General features: G+C 44.8%; 1 protein-coding gene across 1 annotated transcript in view; it reads left to right on the forward strand.

Moving 5' to 3' along the window:
* Nucleotides 1–18,334, forward strand: part of NAA25 (N-alpha-acetyltransferase 25, NatB auxiliary subunit) — a 129,910-nt gene that overhangs the window by 88,108 nt on the left and 23,468 nt on the right. The window contains exons 15-19 of the mRNA XM_082243438.1: nucleotides 6,852–6,951; nucleotides 7,273–7,424; nucleotides 7,515–7,640; nucleotides 8,595–8,835; nucleotides 9,995–10,118. Of these exons, the coding sequence (XP_082099564.1) occupies nucleotides 6,852–6,951; nucleotides 7,273–7,424; nucleotides 7,515–7,640; nucleotides 8,595–8,835; nucleotides 9,995–10,118 (743 nt within the window). The remainder of the gene's footprint in view (nucleotides 1–6,851; nucleotides 6,952–7,272; nucleotides 7,425–7,514; nucleotides 7,641–8,594; nucleotides 8,836–9,994; nucleotides 10,119–18,334) is intronic.

The raw sequence follows: 18,334 nt of genomic DNA on the forward strand, positions 1-18,334 counted from the left end.
CCACTGCCCCCAATTCATATCCTAAGAAGACAGCGTCTTTGGAGTCACTGCACATGCTCAGTTTGGTGTATTGCTAGAGAATTTTTTTTTTCCTCTTGGGAGAGTACATGTGATCAGCACAGGGCCAATCAGCACTGTCCAGACAGCAGGTCAGGGGTCCTACAGCCTTTTAGAACAGTAAGCGAAGTAAGAATCAAAACTCCTACAAGCTTTAACCAGACAGTCACAAAACTGCTCTAACTTTATATTTACTAAAATATTTACCTTTCCATGTTCTGTGTACTGTGGGAAACCAGATATAGTGAATGCAGGTTCTGGGTTTATTAACACTTTAAAGTGTTTGAGTCAATTTTTTTTTCTATACAGCTCTGTGTATCCATTCTGACACGAAGCAGCGGTTCAGCCCCACCCCCTCTTTCCTCATTGGCTAACTAATGTTGGTTGACAGCAGTGGGAGCCAGTGGTGCCTCTGCTGTGTCTTAGCCAATCAGGAGGGAGAGTCCCGGATGGCCAATGGACTCGTAGACATCGCTGGATCTAGAGGGGCTGAGGGGGGGCTGCTGCAAACAGAAGGCTTTTTATCTTAATACATAGAATGCATTAAGATAAAAAACCTTCTGCCTTTACAACCACTTTAGGATTTGACAATAAAACCTAGAAGCTGAATGGTTACTATGCATAGCTGTAGCGAATTCTCTGTGCACCAGTTTTAATAAACCTCCCCTATTGTGTCAGTGTATATTTCCGGTGTTCATAAACCAGCTTTCTAGATTTTTTTTTTTTTTTTTCCTGACCCCCATTGTTCAACCCTTTACATACATACCTGCATACATGCTTACATACATACATTTTAAGCACCTACTTTAACTCTAGGAGGGCTTCTTTTATGATTGCAGTATGCCTAAATATGTACTTCAAGCACAAAAATAGTGACCGCACTCCGCCGTAGATAGAAGCATAAGTTTTTATCATCTCCACAAAATCCTAACAGGACTGACCCATCAAAAGACAATGTGGTTTTATGTGACAATTTGGTTTTATTATGCCAGATGGATTGAGGCTGCAGGTGGGAGGTGTTTCAGCAAGGAGTATGAGTTGCTGCAATCACAATTATATTCATTAATCTCAGCTGTTGCACCCCTTTAACAACGGCCTCTCCACTTGGTATTGCTGTGTGGTTATGAGTAAGCGACTATATTGTCGTGAAACGCGTCAACCTATGCACCTGTCTTGTGATGTCAGTCCTGTTTGGATTTTGTGGTGATGAATAAAACTTATATGCTTCTATCTACGTCGGAGTGCGTTCACCATTTTTTATGCTTGAAGTGTTATCGATCCGCGATCCCCGCTGAGCCGGCGGATGACAGCTCCGTCTCCGCTTGCAGAGCGGAGAGGGAGGTGTCTCAGCACCCGCTGCCCTCTATGGGGGATCGGATGAGAGCGGACCGCCTGTCCGCTCTCATCAGATCCGCTCCGATTACTGAACGGATGGAAAAATAGGGTTTCCATCTGTCCAGATTTCAGCACAGGATCGGATGCGGATGGCAGCGGGTGTCAGCGGAGGTGTCTCCGCTGACACCCGCTGCCCCATAGAGCTGCATGGAGGATCCGATCAGATCCGCCTAAAAAACTGACAGGCGAATCTGATCGGACCGCCCGTGTGAAAGAGCCCTAAGTCTATCTAAACCTTGAACAAAAACAGTACACAGGGAGCTGTATTTGGAGATCATGGGTTATATGCAGGCTACCTTCAGGAGATTGGACACTGAGATTAAAAACTTGCTAGGGCCATCCCTAGTGTGCACTCATATAACCCTGCCCACTCTGTGAGACTCCGTTTTTTTTTTTTTGGATAGGTCCAACACCCAATGACACTATCATCCTGGAGGAGGTTTAACGTCTTGCATTTCTATTGAGATCTGACTTTATTTCTCAGGTTGTCGAGCAGCTAATAGATCAGAACCCCCTTGGTGATTCCTTGAGGACTGGGCCCCATGGTGTCAGCCAGTTGGCCCGCCTATAATGTAGCTTTGGTCAATGGATACTGCAATAGGCACTAACCTTGGAACAAAGTATGCATGTAGTTACCTGCAGGATGATATACATGTCAAGGGCTATGTTGCATCTATATGGCTCCCAGACCCTGAGACCCCTTTGGGGTATACCCATTTTGATGGATGAAGCCTTGACTTCTAGTAGGCCCAATGTTGTAGACAAGAAAAGACAGGGTTTCTCTGTATGTTGACACCAGTTCCTGGCATTTCAACAAGTACTCTATTCCCCCTGCTCCTGTTCAGGGATCAAGTGCAGAACCTCCTTTTTTACTTTTAGGATACAGTAAAACCTTGGATTGCAGAAGCATGCTTGTAATCCAAAGCACTCTTATATCAAAGTGAATTTCCCCATAAGAAATAATGGAAACTCTGATAACTCGTTCAACAACCATTTATTCAGAAGTCTCAGTTTATAGTCAATATAAAAAATTATAGCAATGTGATAGGTTGTGTAACCATAACATTTCCATTCACAAATGGCAGCCTGCACAAGGGGATTAGAAGCAAAATCCAGCAGGAGCTACATAGTAAAAAAGAGGAGAGGTGCCTCCTAAGTGTAGCAATATGGTTACATTTAATAAAGGTACAATATTTAGCAACTCACATGGTTGATAATTAAAAGAGGCACATCTAAGTATGCAGGCATCCGGGGTAAAGCTGTCCACATAGACCATCCTTCGCACTACCTTCTCTTACCGCTGTCAGTCTGCAGTCGTGACTGGGAAGACTACCCTGCAGTAGATCACTCTGAAAGCCAGGCTTGAAGCAGCAGGGAAGGGATTACCTCAATGACTTCTCTTTTATACTCAATTGTGACATGACGCTACTTGTATATCAAGACGTCGCTTGTTTATTAAGTCAAAATGTATTTAAAAATTTTGCTTGTCTTGCAAAATGCTCTGACCAAGTAACTCTCAATCCAAGTTATTACTGTATTGTAAAGGAATGCGAGCGCATGCAAGTTCGGGGGCATTGTGTAAATTGCACGAGCTCCCGCACCCAAAACTCGCTAATCTTGAGCAGATGCGTGGGGGGTGCCATTAATCCCAAATGGCATCCCATGCATCAGTCTTGAAAGGGTATTCAAGGGCATTATCTTAATTAGAGCTGATGCCCTTAACCATGTTTTTTGTGTTGACTCAACAACAACCTGAATACATTTTGTAGCTAGGACCAAGGGTCCTCTAGCCCAGTGCTCCCCAACCTTTTTATCGCCGCGGACCAGTCAACGTTTGATCATTTTTTTCTGTGGCCCGCTGAGCGTGCCCCCAGTCGATGCAGAGTGCCACAGCGTGCCCCCAGTCGATGCAGAGTGCCACAGCGTGCCCCCAGTCGATGCAGAGTGACCAGCTCACTCACCTGATTTGCAGCAGCGAAGGCTTCTCAGTCTCGCCGCGTCTCCTCGAGTCCCCCCCCCCTCCTCCTTGGCCAATGGCATGGGTTCGCCTTTCGCCCAATCAGGAAACTGGTTTTGGACCCGCTTCCTGATTGGCCAGGAGGAGGATCCTTGTGAAAATAGCGACTATTCATTCGCTATTGTCACACAAATGGGTGGACTCAGGGCGCACTGCTCTGCGCCCCGGGTCCACCCTTTTCTGAAAAATGTTTTTTTTCTAAAATGGAAATGTTCTTTGGGCGGACCGGTACCATTTGATCCACGGACCGGTACCGGTCCACGGCCCGGGTGTTGGGGATCACTGCTCTAGCCCACACAATTGATAGTGGATTTCCTGGTGATTCCTTGGATTCAATCTAAACTGATTCAATACCTTTCCTCTGATCTTTCCTTGACTGTGCAAGATGGAGGCTAAGAGGGTTCTGTGGGTTCTCATTGCACCAGACTGGTCCAGAATGAGTTGGTACACAAAGTTCTGGCAGCTGACCCTTGGCCTCCTCCAAGCTGACCAGATTTTCTAGTCTAAGACCACCTATTTCATTGCTTCTCAGTCCCTAGTTTAGCAGCATGGCTCTCCTAAAAGTTGGTGGTCTTTCTGACACTTGTTCCTACCCTACTCAGAGCAAGAAAATCCAACTTCTGCAAGATTTACCATTGCACATGGATGGCTTACTTGGCATGGTGTAAAAGGCAGACTGCTTGACCACAGAGAATACTCTTACCCATATTTTGATCTTTACTTTGGGGAGTTGGTTATATAGTTCTCCGAACTTGACCTTCTGTGTCACCTTTGAATCTCAATCTTGGGATATGGGGAATTGAGCTAATTCTCGTGGATTTTATGAGATCTCAACATTGCCCTCTTGATCCTTTTGGGACCCCCTTTTTGAATTGGAGGCATTTCTTTGGAAGACATTACATGAAAGGTTCCCTTCCCTGTCTCTATTAGGTTAGGTGCATTTCTGAGTTGACAGCTTTCTTGTGAATAGTTTATTATATCTGCACCAGGGAGAGGATGTATTGGGACCATATATAAGATTAACACTTTTCAAAATAAAGTTTAATAATAAAAAGGTTAAAATTGGTGCAAATAAAATATTTACAGAAACGAGGTGTTTCAAAGAAATAGAGACATAATTCAGCAATTAGAAAAATAAGGTAGAATTGAAAAGTAAGGATACTTGCATTCAATGTCCTGAGTGTTATCAAAGTTCAGAGTTCAATAGCTGAGCCAGTTGTGATCGGTTTCCCAAACTTGATAGATGTTCCTTCTTGATGTTACCATGAAAACTCCCCATAACAAAGTTTGAGCAAGCTTTTCTCTAGGATCAAAGGGGCGTTGACTGACACCCCTGACCAATTACAACAGAGTGGCAAAGGGCTGTCCTGGGGTTTACGACAATATCAAGTGTACCTTTTGTGGACAGAGTCATACCACTCTAGATTTTAAGCTTGAACGAGCAGGGCCCTCTAAATCCTCCTGTATTGAATTGTATTGTAACTGTATTGTCTTCCCTCATATTGTAAAGCACTGCGCAAACTGTGGCGCTATATAAATCCTGTATAATAATGTAATATATAATATTTTTTTTTTTTTGTAACCGGAGGTGGTCTCTTCTTTTCACCTGCATGAGGACATTGTTTTCCCTTTTTTTACTCTGTCCTGCCTCAAAACATTACAGGGAAATTGCCCTACATTGCTTATCTGTGGAGAGGACTTGCTTATCTGTGGAGAGGACTGGCTGGGTCTACCAAGCAGCCACGGCCTCTGGTCGCAAGACTGCATCCCTCTTTGTTCTTCCCATAGGTCCTCATACCTCATAGAGGACATCCTGCTTCCTACTCCACTATTGACAGGTGGATCTTCCTACTAATTTTCAAGGCTTATGCCCTTTAGAAAAGCACTCCCCTTCCTTCTCAGAGCTCATTGCAGTAGGACTGTTGTGTCCTAGGCTTTTCAGGTTTATCCCACCTATGCAAGCCTGCCACTTGGTCCTCTGTTCCCCAGATTTTACCAGGTGGCTGTTCAGACCTTAGATAAAAGCTTGAAGCACCTGACAGCTGTAGCTTATATCAGCCGAGTGTTTTCTGGTTCTTCAACCCTTGTTTTCTTATTGTGGACCTGTTCACAGTTTTTTTTTTTTTTTTTTTTTTTTTTTTGCTATATGTTGCCAACCACTGTTTATTGCCTGGCGATGTCCTATGGTCTATGAACATAAACCACCTGTACTGTACGATGAGGATAACATAATTTTGACTTGCCTGTAAATTTCCCTTCCCTTTGTCTTGGTTACTCCTTATTGCTTGCTGATAAACTGGAGCCTTAAGCCCCGTACACACGCGTCGATAATTGGCCGTGAAGTTTCGGCCAACGTCCGATCGGCCGATTTTCGGCTTAGTATGATGCTTCCGACAACCGACTCCGACTTTTCGGCCGAAAAAAATCTGGTGTGCAGGCTATAAAATTTTTGTTGGCCGTCAACACAACGGCCGATTTTTTCCATCAGTCAGTACAGATTTCGGCAGACAAAAATCTGATGAGCAAGACTGGGCATGCTCAGAGAAGAAAAAACACACGGAAAGTAAACCATCACATGACATCACTTCAGAAGTAGATTTTTGTTGGCTGAGAAAATTTGTGTGCAGTCTAGGCACATTCCAACCAACAAAACACCACTCTGGACAAAAGTCGGATGATCGGTCGGCCGATAATCGTTGCGTGTGTACGAGGCATTAGAGTGGTTGGAGCTAGGGCAGCTCTGGCAAAGTTTTTTTTTTTGTTTTTTTTGCCAGTGTCCAAGTACCTAAAGTTAGCCTGCATATAACCTATTGTCTATGACTATAGGGTCTGTGTCCTGTCATCCATTTCAAGTCTTGTTTTTTGCAGCTTAACAGTCCTTAGTTAGATGTGGCAGTGTTTTTTTTGTTTTTGCTGCCTCCTTATTTTTTTTTTTCTGAGTACCACACTCCTTGTACGAAGATTAAAGTATTTACTTAATTTTACAGTTTCTTTGGAGGAGCAGAATTTAAGAACCGTGCATTAGGACTACAGAGCACCTTACCCTCTCCTATCCACATGGAGGGCAGGTTTTCTGAAGTCCACTGGGAGAATTGAACAGAGCTGATAGGACTGTTTGAGATAAGTACGAAGGTTTATTTTGGTCAGGTCCACGTATATTTTTTTGCACCTATTGAAAGCTATAACAAAAAATGTATCCAGTATTTAACCGACCAGAAGAAAGCAAATCAACAAAGTTTGTTAGTTAGCTTTTACATTGCCTTTAAATAGCTCTTCTAAAACACTTGCAAAAGGAGTAAATCAGAGGGGTTTACACACACTTTAATGTTGGAAATGGCTGCATTATGTTGGAGGGAATGTAACCGTAATTCTTATTTTGCAGTTATCTGCTGACTCGTTTTGCAGGACCGTTGGGTCAGTATAACTCTGCATCACAAGCCTGCAATGCCGCACTAAGGTTTTTTCACTCAAACCAGAAAGATGTGAGTATTTTATTTAGGCATTTTAGTCTGCCAGTAAAAACTGCTCCCGATTGCAAGTATGCATCGAGGGCATCCCATGACATTTTAGTTGCTCTCTGCGCAAAATAAAGAGTTCCCTATGGACGCATAATTACAGGCGTCTGTTGAAGCCCACCAGCCCTGAGGACACATTATATGTCTACAGCCGGTGGGAACGAGTTAGGCAAAAGAGCATTATTCTTTAATAATTTTTTTACCTTTTTAGATTTGTGTTTGGATTTTAACTTGTTAATCTCTCTCCTGGTTTTAACATATTTTTTTTTTTTTTTCTGATTTTGATAGACCTCAGAATATATTATACAAGCTTATAAATATGGAGCCTTTGAGAAAATCCCAGAATTTATTGATTTTAGAAACCGGCTGAACAATTCTCTGCATTTTGCACAAGTTCGCACTGAACGAATGTTACTGGACCTTTTACTTGAAGCACATATGTGAGTAGTTTATTTTCTTTCTAGTTAACACAAGTTTATCTTAGCTTGTATCCTGTTCCTTCTGTTACTGAAAAAAATGTTTTTTGTCAGTTCCAGCAGTCTGGAAGACAGTGTCAAGTCAATGTGTCTGATTCCAGAGGAGGATGACATTCCATGGAAGGACTTACGAGATAACCGGGATCTGACTGTTCTTTTCAGCTGGGATGCACAAAAAGGGTAAATATTTTAGACTTGTACTGTATTTTTGAAAAAAGTGTTGCACTAACAGCCATACTTTGTCACATGATAAAAATAGATTGATACTTCGAAATATTTACTTATTTCCCTCTAGCGTCAGAGCAGTCATATGAGATGCTAAGGCATTTCATTATGAATTCTGAGGTGCATATACTGTACTGATAAAGGAAGATTATTTATGTAAAAGCTTAAAACCACAGCAAAAAGAAAAACTAACTTTATAAACCGTTCGTTGACTGTTAGAAAAATGTGTGTTCCTAAAGCTGGCCATAAATGGATCAAAATCTGGTTTCCTTGTACCCTTTTACGTACTTGTTCCTGGCTTACATTTCTTGATGGCTCTGTAGTATGCACTTCATCCATAAAATCCAAGACCTACGGCTGTGCTGTGCATGGACTGAGGTAGAAGGTGACTTACTGTGTTTTTCACTGTTTAGACTAATGGACAATGTTATAATTGCCTATTCTAATATGGTGGTCTTCCTCCACCTCACCAATTCTGTATCTTGGAGTACAGTACAGGACACAGGTCCCTACTCTCTTCAATGTGATAATTTCCTTGCTTACGAACAAAACCAGAGCCTCAGAGTGGGCGAGGTTATATAGAGACATCAGGGATCTTACCTAGCAAAGCCAGTGTCCAATCACTTGAGTAGTAGTGGAATCTAACCCAGAGTCAATGATTTGGATTCCCATGTCCTTTACTGAACTTCAAGATATAGAATTTACAGATGTTAAAATTCCTTTTTTTGAATTTATAGCCTAGACCATAAAGTGTATCTAAATCCCCCTTTTTAAAGCAGTGTTCATGCCATACAGCGGCTTTATAAATGGCACTTTAAGCATTTCTATTTCCAAATGTGGAAATTAACTTACAGTAATTACTATTCAGGTTTTGCTGTGTAATTGAAAACGCGGTTTCCCTTTTTCTAGAGACCATACAGAGGATTACAGCCAACTCTCACTGGAAGAAGAACGTATCTGGCTGCTTATCCGATCATTGACTTTAAGATTGGTTAGTGGTCTGACCACCCTCAACCATTCTGAGCCCAAGAATTCTGAAAAGGCTACTGAGAATGGGGTATCGTCCAAGATTGACACAGTGCGCACCTTGTTACAGCAGTTTGAGGAAGCAGTTGATGCTGGGAAACGGATTAGTGAGAAGAATATTAAGGTACAGCTATTTATTGTACCCATTCTGAAGGGTTGGTTTTTTTTTTTCTATCCTTTTCAGCATTAGCTGTTTTTTATTAACTGAAGATTCTGTTATGTGGTATATTTATAAAGACACGTGCTGCAATTTCCTGTATTTATGAAGCATGTTTTCCAGATTCACCTTTACATTTAGATAATACAAATTTCCTTACATCTGTTTTAATGGGGAAATGGTGGTTATTGTACAGTAAATTCTGTCCTTTAACCTTGTGAATATTGCATCCACTAAAATCCTGTACTGTCGCTCTGAAGAAGCACAGCATTGCATTTCGCTATGGACATTTTTGTGATCATCTGTGCAGGAGACAGATTTGTTTACCATGCTGAACCTCTGTGTTTTACAACCAGAGCCTGAGATGTGTGGAAAGTGGAGCCTTTGCTTTGTTTTTTGCGTGGAGAGGATGGGAGACAGTTTTCTAAGAATCCCTGTTGTTAAAGTGGTACTAAAGTCTTTGTTTTTTAACTAACTAAAAAAAACATGTTATACTTGCCTTCTCTGTGTAGTGGTTTTGCACAGGGCAGCCCAGATCCTCCTTCTCGGGTCCCTCTTCGGGGCTCCTGGCCCCTCCCTCCTGTTGAGTGCCCCCACAGCAAGCAGCTTGCTACGGGGGCACCCGCACCAAGCCACAGTTCCCTGTGTTCATTCAGACAGGGAGCCGTGGTTCAGCCCCACCCCCCCTTTCCTCATTGGCTAACTGACGTTGGTTGACAGTAGTGGGAGCCAATGGTGAGTCTGCTGTGTCTCAGCCAATGAGGGGAGTCCTGGGCAGCCAAGACACTCCAACATCTCTGGTAAGTACTAGCGGGGCTGAGGGAGGGCTGCTGCAAACGGAAGGCTTTTTATCGTAATGAATATTATGTATTAAGATATAAAAAAACTTCTGCCTTTACAACCACTTTAAGGGCATACATGGTAATATTGGCATGGCTTGGAGCACTGTGCCTTCTCATTATCCTACACACTGAGCCCAAAATGATTTTACTTTAAATATAATCATTTGTCAAAAGCTCATTTATTGCATTAAAAGTGTTAACAAAATGTACATAAAGTCCAGCATGGCCTATGAATTTGCTGCACTTTTGCTGAGTTTCTAAATAATTGTCTGTTCTCTTCACAGTATCCTTTCCTTGGTCCTCCAGCTTCACGGCTCAGTGGATTCTTAAGCAGTGGCTGCTGTCAGTGTCAGAAGGAGACTTTCCAGTTGGTGAATGATATTTATCAGCTTGATTCATGTGGCATAGGTATGAACAATGCTACTCATTTGATGCTGTTGTAGAAAGAGATGTGTGCTTCAGAATGCACCCTCCTGATACTAGAAGCTTGCGTGTGTAAAAAGGGTGTTAGGGGTGCATAGGATATAAACTGAGCTCAGTATTGAGCTTCTATAGCAGACCTCACTAAATGGCGCACTGCGGTCCTGATACGGACCTTGCCTCTGTTCCATCTGGACCCTCGGTCGCACCATTTAGGAGCTGCGGGCAGAACACGGCCGAGTTGCGGCGGGTAAAGAGCCGCAGCTCGTACATGTGGCGTCACAAAGGCACGACAGCCGTGCTGGAGAAGGTCCTGTGCATGCGCTATGGCACAGCTATACCTGACATCCATAGACCTGCAGATAGACTCCGGGCACTGGAGGAGGGTTGCATGACGTCTGTTATATTCTCTGCAGTGTGAGAGACAGGACTCTGGTCTGGAACAACGGAGGTTTATTCAATACTCACTGTACACGCCAACATCTTCGGACAGGTCTATATGGTGTGCTCCCATTACATGTGCTCTAAGATGGCTACTCTACCCCTTGACCCTTGTCATCACTCCTGTGTGGAGCCAGCCTTAAAGTGACAGTACATGGTATCCATCCTTAAAAAAAAAAAAAAAAGCACAAAACTGTAACTAATAATTGTCCAATACAGTCCTCAGACACAGGAGATTCACATGGCTTCTCCTGCGTCCAGATGTGAGAACAAACTTCCAGGGACCGCTACGGGGATAAAATGGCATCGAATCACTTTCGGCGGGCCCGTAGAAAGTCTCGTAACCGGTCTTGCAGCTGAAACCAGTCAGGAGGGAGACGTGTCATTGAGGACGGGCACCCAGCGACTTGGGACCGGAGGAAACAGAGCTGTTTTGTGTTTGATGTGGGCAGTCAGGAAACCCTGAAACTCCTGACTTGTCAATTGTGCACCGTTGTCGATTTCTCTGGGGTATCCCAACGTACCAGCGAGATGTAACACTATGGAAATCGTTGCCGTAGTCGTCGGCTGGGTAATGGGAATGACTTCAGGCCACTTTGAATGGGCATCAATTTTAACCAAAAGGTGTGTTCTCCGATCGGACCTGTAGTCCAAGTGTAGGTGAAACCAGGGAACCGTGGGCCAAGTCCAGGGCTGGACGCATCCTCAAAGGGTCTCTTGCAGTTTGTGCACATCCAGCACAAGCATTCACATATGTCGTGATATCCGAGTCGAAGTTCGGCCACTGCATAGCCTAGGGCCTTTTGTTTCACACGTGTGCCCCCAGGATGACCAGTATGTTGCAAGTGCAGAATGTCACGGAGGGTTTGTGGCACGATCACTCGGTCTCCCCATATAACCGTTGCCAGCCACCATGAATTCCAGATGCCTACCGAAGTAAGGTTCATAATCCTGTGTGACGGTTGCAGGCCAACTGTACCATACCCAGGAGATTGTTTTAAGGAAGGTATCCTTGGCTGGTATGGGCTGCTACCTCCCCAGAAAAGGACAGGCTGGCGTAACGACAAATCTTGACTGGTGGAGAAGAGTCCGTTGACGTCCCTGTCAGTCGGGACATTGTGTCTTCATTAGCATCATGACCGTGATATACTGGATTTTGTAGCTGTATGCTCCCAAGAATAGGGCATAGCATTGAAGACAGACCGCAGTCATCTGAGAGATGCCTTTGTCAGGGCTAAAGATCTGAAGGAGTGGTGTATGTTTCGTCAGTTTGGTGAATTCCCTACCATACAGGTAAAGATGAAACGTCTTAATTGAGAGTAATTGCTTTCTGCTTTTGTCAAGGACCTGGAGGCAGATTCCACTGGTTTTTCTGACCCATTTGGTAAGATGAGATAGTACAGCCCCCAGACCATAGGGTGAGGAATCGCAAGCCAAGGTGAGAGGCCTCTGGAGGTCATGGTGCACGAGCATGCGTGACGCCAACAGCTTCCACTTAAAAACTACAAAAGCACGTTGGCATGCAGCCGACCAGTCCAATCTGGTTCAACAGAAACAAGGTGTGCCAGATCTGGCAGGAATTTGTGGTAATAGTTCAGAAAACCAAGGTATGATCGCAGCTGTTGGACATTGGTTGAGGCTGGAGCTTAGACTAAAGTAACAATTTTGGCTTCCGTGCTGTGTATACCCTCCGCATCCACAAGGTGGCCCCAAAATCCAATTTAGGTACCATGAATTGGCATTTTGCTACGTTCACTTTTAGACCCTGCTCTTGGAGTCTCGTCAACACAAGCTCCACATTCCGCTTGTGTTCCTGGTCCGTCAGTCCCATGATGAGTATATACTCTAGCAGGCACTGCGTGAAAAATCTCATCCATTTTTTGTTGCCAAATGGCTTGGGCGGAGGCTACACCTAACACCATCTGATTGTATTCATACAGCCCCTTGTGGGTGTTGATGGTTAGAAACTTGCGGGATGAAGGGCGGACCTCAAACTGTAAATATGCTTGCCTGAGATCAAGCTTGGTGAACTTTTGACCTCCTGCAAGAGAGGCAAAAATATCACCTACTCTGTGTACGGAATATGGTCTATCTCCAGTTGAGAGTTTAGTGCTGTGCGGAAATTGCCACAAATGCGTAAGTCCCCATTTGCTTTCTTTACTGGTACAACTGGTGATGCCCACTCAGTGTGCTCTACCTTTGAGATGACACCTTGTTCATCCAGCTGACTTAGTTCAGCTTCCACTCCTGCTCGGAGTGCGAAAGGTACTGTCTGAGCTTTGAAGAACTTAGGCTGAGCGTTGGGTTTCAGCCTGAGTCTCACACAGTCATGCTTTATTTTCCCCAACTGGTTATCAAAGACCTTTGGGAACCGCTGCTTCAGGGACACCACCCATCCCTCATTATCTTTTAATGGAATGGTAACGGTGTTACAGGGGTTTATGGTGATGTCTGGCACACCAAAGCGAGCAATCCAGTCTCTCCCAAAGAGAGGGGGTCCCCCATGTTCTAGGATATATAATGGAAGTCTCTTCATCTGACCCTTGTAGAATACCTGTACTTTCACATAACCCAGTGGGCAGAGTATCTGCTTTGAGTATGTCTGTCTGCAATTTGAAGTTGGACAGACAGTTTTTCGGATCAGAAGTTGTCTCCATTGTTCCTTTCCTTCAACGGTTACCGCTACAGTCATTGTGGAGGGTGCTGAATGCATATGATGTATGTCTAATCTGTGGAGCACTTCCTCATCCTCTGATTTAGCTGTATATCTTCCCACCATATACAGCTGCACGAGTGTTCCATAGTAAGAAGGTGCGAGATAAACAACCTCTGAACCCCAAGACAGACATACAGCTGCAAGAAAGTATGTGAACCCTTTGGAATGATATGGATTTCTTCACAAATTGGTCATAAAATGTGATCTGATCATCTAAGTCACAACAATAGACAATCAGTGTGCTTAAACTAATAACACACCAAGAATGAAATGTTGCCATGTTTTTATTGAACACACCATGTAAACATTCACAGTGCAGGTGGAAAAAGTATGTGAAACCCTAGACTAATGACATCTCCAAGAGCTAATTGGAGTGAGATGTCAGCCAACTGGAGTCCAATGAGATTGGAGGTGTTGGTTACAGCTGCCCTGCCCTATAAAAAACACACACCAGTTCTGGGTTTGCTTTTCACAAGAAGCATTGCCTGATGTGAATGATGCCTCGCACAAAAGAGCTCTCGAAAGACCTACGATTAAGAATTGTTGACTTGCATAAAGCTGGAAAGGGTTATAAAAGTATCTCCAAAAGCCTTGCTGTTCATCCGTCTACGGCAAGACGAATTGTCTATAAATGGAGAAAGTTCAGCACTGCTGCTACTCTTCTTGGAGTGGCCGTCCTGTAAAGATGACTGCAAGAGCACAGCGCAGACTGCTCAATGAGGTGAAGAAGAATCCTAGAGTGTCAGCTAAAGACTTACAAAAGTCACTGGCAAATGCTAACATCCCTGTTAGCGAATCTACAATACGTAAAACATTAAACAAGAATGAATTTCATGGGACGATACCACAGAGGAAGCCACTGCTGTCCAAACAAAACATTGCTGCACGTTTACAGTTTGCACAAGAGCACCTGGATGTTCCATAGCAGTACTGGCAAAATATTCTGTGGACAAATGAAACCAAAGTTGAGTTGTTTGGAAGAAACACAGAACACTGTGTGGCAAAAAAGAGGCACAGCACACCAACATCAAAACCTCATCCCAACTGTGAAGTGTGGTGGTGGGGGCATCATGGTTTGGGGCTGCTTTGCTCCGTCAGGGACTGGGCGGATTACTATCATCGAAGGAAAAATGAATTCCCAAGTTTATCAAGACATTTTGCAGGAGAACTTAAGGCCATCTGTCTACCAGCTGAAGCTCAACAGAAGATGGGTGTTGCAACAGGACAATGGCCCAAAGCATAGAAGTAAATCCAGCAACAGAATGGCTTAAACCGAAGAAAATACACCTTCTGAAGTGGCCCAGTCAGAGTCCTGACCTCAACCCGATTGAGATGCTGTGGCATGACCTCAAGAAAGCGATTCACACCAGACATACCAAGAATATTGCTGAACTGAAACAGTTCTGTAAAGAGGAATGGTTAAGAATTACTCCTGACCATTGTGCACGTCTGATCTGCAACTACAGGAAACGTTTAGTTTGTTATTGCTGCCAAAGGAGGTTCAACCAGTTATTAAATCCAAGGGTTCACATACTTTTTCCACCTGCACTGTGAATGTTTACATGGTGTGTTATAAAAACATGGCAACATTTCATTCTTGGTGTGTTTATTAGTTTAAGCAGACTGTGATTGTCTATTGTTGTGACTTGGATGATGATCAGATCACATTTTATGACCAATTTGTGCAGAAATCCATATCATTCCAAAGGGTTCACATACTTTTTCTTGCAGCTGTATGTCTGTCTTGGAGTTCAGAGGTTGTTTATCTTGCACCTTCTTACTACGGCACACTCGTTTAAGATGGCCTGCCTTACCACAATTATGACAGGTCTGATCCTTAAACTGGCAGACTTTGTGATCATGGTCTGTATGCCCACAAGGGTAGCAAGGTGACTCCCGCCTTGGTGAGGGTCTATATTTCCAGTTTGCTGCAGTTGGCTTTACTGCTGTTCTGAAAACTTCTTCTTTAACCTCTTCCCTTCTGCCCTGGGGGTTCAATTTCTCTATCTTTCACAACCATTTCCATCACTGAAGCTATCTCAGTTGCCTTTTGTAAGGGTAAGGTCTTCTCTATTAACAGTCTCTTTTGGCTAGACTCTTCAGTTCTATGACAAACTTCTCCCTCAGTGCAGTAGGTAAACTCTCCCCAAAAGAACAGGTTGAGGCTAGTCTGTGAAAGGGCGAGCACATAAGCCTTAATTTCTTCACCCGGCTGCTGCTGCCACTGATAGAACTGGAATATTTCTGCAATCTCTAGTGATCTAGGCTGGAAGTGATCCTCGAACAGGGTCAGGAGCTCTGCCAATGTCTTAGTTGCTGGTTTTTCAGGGAAAAGGAGATCCCGAAGAGTGTCATATGTCCTAGCACCAACCACTGTCGGAAATACTGCTACTTGCCTGTCTGGGATGGCATTTGTACCAAAATACTGTTCCAGTCTCTCAAGCCAGGAGCTTCAGGAGGTCTGTTCTTAAATTCACTTATGCCTTGTTTCCACTGAACGGAACGGTTCGGGTCGGTACAGTTTGGAAGGGTTAGAATGGTCCGGTCTATTCAGGTGAGCATTTCCACTGCAAGTCGGGCCAGCAGGGGCCATGCGGGGTTTACACCAAATGTGGAGTTTGTTTTGCGCTTTCATTTGACGTGAGCATTGAAGTTTTCCTGTCCACCAATCAGTGGAATCTATCGTGTGATGCCAGCAGCTCCGCCCTAACCGTACCGTACCATTTCCTATGGCCCTACATCTGAAGGAGGACCAGGAATGGTTCGGTTGTATGGTCCACTTTCATAATGGAAACACTCAAATTAGTGTACCGAACCGACCCGATCCGCTCAGTGGAAACGAGGCATTAATGTCCCAATCAATAACCTTTTCCTGCTGGGCTCTGAGAGTGGTTTTATCCAGGTGACCATCCACAATGTTTTTTTTTTTTTTTTTTTGTTTTTTTTCTTAGACTGATAGTAACTTTGTAAATCCATCCTCGTTGCCACTGTTATGTTCTCTGAGGTGTGAGAGACACAGGACTCTGGTCTGGAACAACGGATGTTTATTCAGTACTCACTGTACACTCCAACATGCATCTCTGGACAGGTCTATATGGTGTGCTCCTATTACATGTGCTTGAAGATGGCTACTCTACTCCTTGACCCTTGTCATCACTCCTGGAGGGGAGCCAGCCTTAAAGTGACAGTACATGTGGAACCCTTCAGGTATAACGACGTCAAGGACGGGCCGTGCACTTGAAGTCTCCCTCTCGGTGCCAAGAGAGGATAAAAATGGGCATGATGCCTATGGCCAAATAAGGACACAGTAAAGTGTGAAGAGGATTGCTTGGGGGGTGGGTAAAGGACATTGCTGTTGGGGGAAGATGTGGTGTTAATGTTAGGAGAGAAGACCATACTATTGTGGGGGGGGGGGGGGCTGTGATGTGAGGGAGGGGATATAAAGTGGGGGGGGGCAGTGTTGGGGGAATGTGAAAGGGGTACAGTTCTGCTGGAGGGTGATGTTGACGGGCCAAAGGACAGTACTATGGGGGAGGGGTGATAATATGAAGTGGACAAAGTTCTGTTGGTGGGTGATGTGAAATCTGCAGAGGACAGTACTGGGCAGGAGGCATGTGAGGGGGGCAGAGGACGTGATGATTTGAAGAGAGATTGAGGACTGCTGTGAAAAACACTATTTCTCTTACTTCCTCTGACAGTCGCCACCCGATGGTATTAGCCTTTACTAATGGGTAATGGCGCACTCTGCAGGAGCAGGCTAGGCAGATAATTATCAGGTTAATACAAAAAAACTTTTGTATCTCAGCACGCCACTAGGGGGCCATGCCACTGCCATTACCAGAAACCCAATCTGATATTACTTCAGTTTCATGCTGCCTAGCTTCAGGAGCAGAGCTTTAGGTCTTTCTCTGCTGAGACCTAGCATCCTGGCTTTCTTATATTTTTTATTTTTTTCTGAATTTTGTGTTTTCTCTTTACACAATAAGATTTTTATTTCTTCTCCCTATCACTAGTTAGCCAGGGATTCCTTTCCTGGAGGACTACGAGTGACAGCAGAGCTGGGCCTCGGACCGCTGATTAAAGGGCCAGCGTCCCTTTTTTCATTTAAGCCAAAAATGGTCTCCCGTGATAATAAATCCCCCGCAGACCTGGTGGGGACTTTGTGTACACCTGAATCCTCTCCCCTGGCACCCATATCTGCTGCTCTGGTGACTTTGGCGTCCCAGGCGAATCTGCGGATGTCGGCACGCTCCTCCATAAACAGCCTGTGCCCTCCCAGTCCTCTGACTCTGAGCCTGAATTGGTTGCCATGGACGATGGTCCCCCTGAGGGGTCCCAGTCCTCCAAGTTGAGGGAGAGGAGGAGGGGGAATCTTCCTCAGTAGCGCGGGAACGAGCTACGATGGATGCTCTTGTGGGCCTCATAACAGCAACTCTCTCTCAACGATGAGCCAGCTCAGTCAAGCGAGCGGTCTGTTTTGCTCGGGTTCTGCAGACCCCAGACTGTCGGGTCAGGCATTTTTCCTGCCCGGTGGATTTTCCAGAGATTGTGAATGGCCAGTGGCGGCTCATTTAGTGCATGTTGGTGGTGCCTAAGCGTTTTTCCACCCGCTCTCCTGCATTTTTCGGAGGCGGTGGACGAACGTTGGTTGGTGTTCCCAAGCAGGGGATCACACTGTGTCTAGGCTGAATAAGTCCACCTTACTTGCCGGTAGGGGGTTCCTAGTATTCAGGGATCCGGCTGATGGGGGTGTGGAAGCGCTTGCCCGCCACATCTATCTAGTGGCGGGTTCCCTGTTTCACCCTGTGTTTTGCCTCAGTGATGGCCTCTCAGGCGCTCATGACATGGTGCAAGGGGCTTCGCAGCAGGATCAGCTCGTCCACACTGCGAGCTTCCTGGGCGACGCGGCTTTGGTAGTGGCTCTGTTGGTCGCCCGGTTGTCGGCGGTGGGGATTGCAATCCACTGCATTACCTGGTTAAAGTGCTGGTCGGTTGACCACGCGTCCTAAAAGACGGTGTCTGAGGTCCGCTATGAGGGGGGGTGGTC

This window comes from Pelophylax lessonae (assembly GCF_965119305.1).
Source record: "Pelophylax lessonae genome assembly, chromosome: 1".
NCBI classification, from domain to species: domain Eukaryota; kingdom Metazoa; phylum Chordata; class Amphibia; order Anura; family Ranidae; genus Pelophylax; species Pelophylax lessonae.